General features: G+C 30.6%; 1 protein-coding gene and 1 long non-coding RNA gene across 2 annotated transcripts; both read left to right on the top strand.

Annotated features, from left to right (window-relative positions):
• Positions 1–458: 458 nt before the first annotated feature.
• LOC123263019 lies at positions 459–1,449 on the top strand. Its single transcript, XM_044725535.1, has 2 exons — positions 459–943; positions 1,021–1,449. The coding sequence occupies exons 1-2, from the start codon at positions 631–633 to the stop codon at positions 1,362–1,364; spliced, it is 657 nt and encodes a 218-aa protein (XP_044581470.1). The 5' UTR covers positions 459–630; the 3' UTR covers positions 1,365–1,449.
• A 215-nt stretch (positions 1,450–1,664) lies between these two features.
• LOC123263022 lies at positions 1,665–2,276 on the top strand. Its single transcript, XR_006509075.1, has 2 exons — positions 1,665–1,864; positions 1,934–2,276. It is a non-coding gene; the product is annotated as an uncharacterized LOC123263022 (long non-coding RNA).
• Positions 2,277–2,618: the final 342 nt, after the last annotated feature.

The raw sequence follows: 2,618 nt of genomic DNA, 5'->3' as shown, positions 1-2,618 counted from the left end.
AACGTCACGAGGCCTTGCTCAGAATTTTTTTAAGTACAATCGTCATTTTTTCGAAGTCCGCCATTTTCTTTTTTTTTTTTTTTTTCTCTAAAAAGACTTCAATTTATTTGACAACTATCCCCGCTAATCCCGAGCAGGGCCGATTTTTTTTTATATTTTTTTTATTTATTTAAAAAAAAATTTTGTTTAATTTTAAAAAATGAAAATTTTTTTTTCATAAATACTATTTATATAACAATAAAAATGTTATTTAATGGTTCTGAGGTATTATAATTTCTATTTGTTATCTTAATCTTCGATTATAATGACTGAAATTCAAATTTTGGCGCGTCAATAGGATCGATAAACTAGGGTATGGCAATCACAGACTTACCTATAGCCAGTTTAGTAGATACACGTGATTATGTTTCGATTCAAAAATCTATAGTGTTTCTCTATATTGAAATCTAGAACATAACCTATAAATCTTTTTTGCGTTTTAGTGTCGAATAAAAAATTGTTGTCATTACATTTGATAAATAAAAAAATTTCTCAAGTTTATGAACATGTTCCTGATTCACTCTTTGTGGAAGTGTTAATTATTTCGATTTTACTTATCTCCATTTAGTGGAATAATTTCATTGAAATATCATGGCATCAATGAAGCAATTTGATCAATGTTGTAATCCTTTTGGGCTGGAGTCTCATTGTAAAAAAATTGGTTTGCGTCCAGCGACTGACATTATGAAAGAAATGTTCGGATTGAGTAATTATTATTTATTATGCAGTTCATGTCGAAAAGAAGCTTATAAGGTAGTTAAACAACAAACAAATACTCGTGATGATCCTAATGTTGATTCAAGTGATCACGAAGGCAACTCTAGTGACAGTAATGAAAACGATGATCATTTTGATAGCGATAGTAATACAACTGCCACAGATCTACCATTATCATTATCATTCCGTAAGGTTTTTAAATTATTTATACGTTTCTTAATTGAATACATTTTGAGTTATTACATGTTTTTATTATTTTTTAAGGTTCTATGTCATTTGATAACGAACCAAAAAATTCACAACCAAGCTCGGCATCTCAAGTTAGCGCTGCAACTCAGTTACCTGTAATAAATCATGCATTACAGCTGTTAAATCAATCACCAATCCCATCAAGGAAATTAAATGACAATCAATTTTTAAACAACAAAATAAATCAGATATCTGACAGCTTGAAAAAGGTTTTACTCTCTTCAACTGATGAAGACCCGGTCGATGATGATGGTGAAAATTTTCGCGCTTTAATAAAATTACTGCAAGACAAATTTAACGATAAAGAAACGGAAAAATCACTGGAAATACAGATTTTAACATTATTACCTGAACAATGAAGTGAAAGACGTATTTCTGAAACTATGAATACATCAAGACATATGTCAAGGGTAGCAAAAGCGTTGGTTGAAGAAAAAGGTCTACTTTCAGTACCTAAATCAAAATTAGGTATATATAGCATTAAATTGATGTCTTAAACACAACTGAAGACTCACTTCTTCAACATCTTTTTTTATAGGGAGAAAAATTGCAGATCAAGTGAAATTGAAAGTTGAAAATTTTTTTAATGATGATGAGTACAGTGCTCCGATGCCAGGTATGAAAGATTTTGTTTCCGTTCGAAATGATGATGGTAATCGAGTACCCGTCCAAAAAAGACTTGTCCTGTCTAACTTAAAAGAATTATACCAATGTTTTCGGAAAATAAACGCTGCAGAGAAAATTGGATTTTCGAGATTTGCTTCTCTGCGACCTAAACATTGTGTGTTAGCAGGGGCAAGTGGAACACATACCATCTGTGTCTGTACGATCCATCAAAACGTTAAGTTAATGATGCTTGGTAATTATCAAATTCATTAACAGTTATAAATGTGTGAATTTTTATTTAACTAAATCACAAATGTTTCAGGTGCGAATATTCATTCTCTAACAAGAAATACAGATATATCCATTACACACTAAAGTGATTGTTTGAGTTTGATTGTATGTAAATCTCCATCGTTTCTATGTTATTTGGATAGATGTGAAAACTGTCCAGGGGTAGATGAGTTGAGTAACCTTTTACTGGCATGTTTTGAAAATCACGAAATTGAGAATATTACATATAAGTATTGGATATCTAAACCGAGAAGCAGTTTAGAAACTATTATTAAGCCTATAGAAGAATTTGTTGAAGATTTTTGTACTGAATTGAAAACTCTTCTACCTCACTCATTTATTGCTAAAGAACAAGCAAAATTTTTGAAAACATTGAGAGAAACATTAGAACCAAATGAATTTATCATTATTTGTGATTTTGCAGAAAATTACGCGTTCGTAGTGCAAAACGCGGCATCTGGTTTTCACTGGAACAATAATCAAGCAACAATTTTCCCAGTAGTGATTTATTATAAAGTAAATGGCGAACTTGAACACAAAAGTTAAGTAATTATTTCAGATTGTAATAATCATGATGCCGTTGCCGTACATGTTTTTATCAAATTAATAACTGACTATGTGAAAAGTCTTCCTGAACGTTGTAACAAAATTCATTATTTTTCTGACGGGGCTCCTCAACAATTTAAAAACTTTAAAAACTTCGTAAATTTATATTA

This window comes from Cotesia glomerata, linkage group LG4, assembly GCF_020080835.1.
Source record: "Cotesia glomerata isolate CgM1 linkage group LG4, MPM_Cglom_v2.3, whole genome shotgun sequence".
Taxonomy (NCBI): Eukaryota; Metazoa; Arthropoda; class Insecta; order Hymenoptera; family Braconidae; genus Cotesia; species Cotesia glomerata.
The sequence above is the reverse complement of the archived record's forward strand: the minus strand, read 5'-3'. Positions and strand labels throughout refer to the sequence as shown.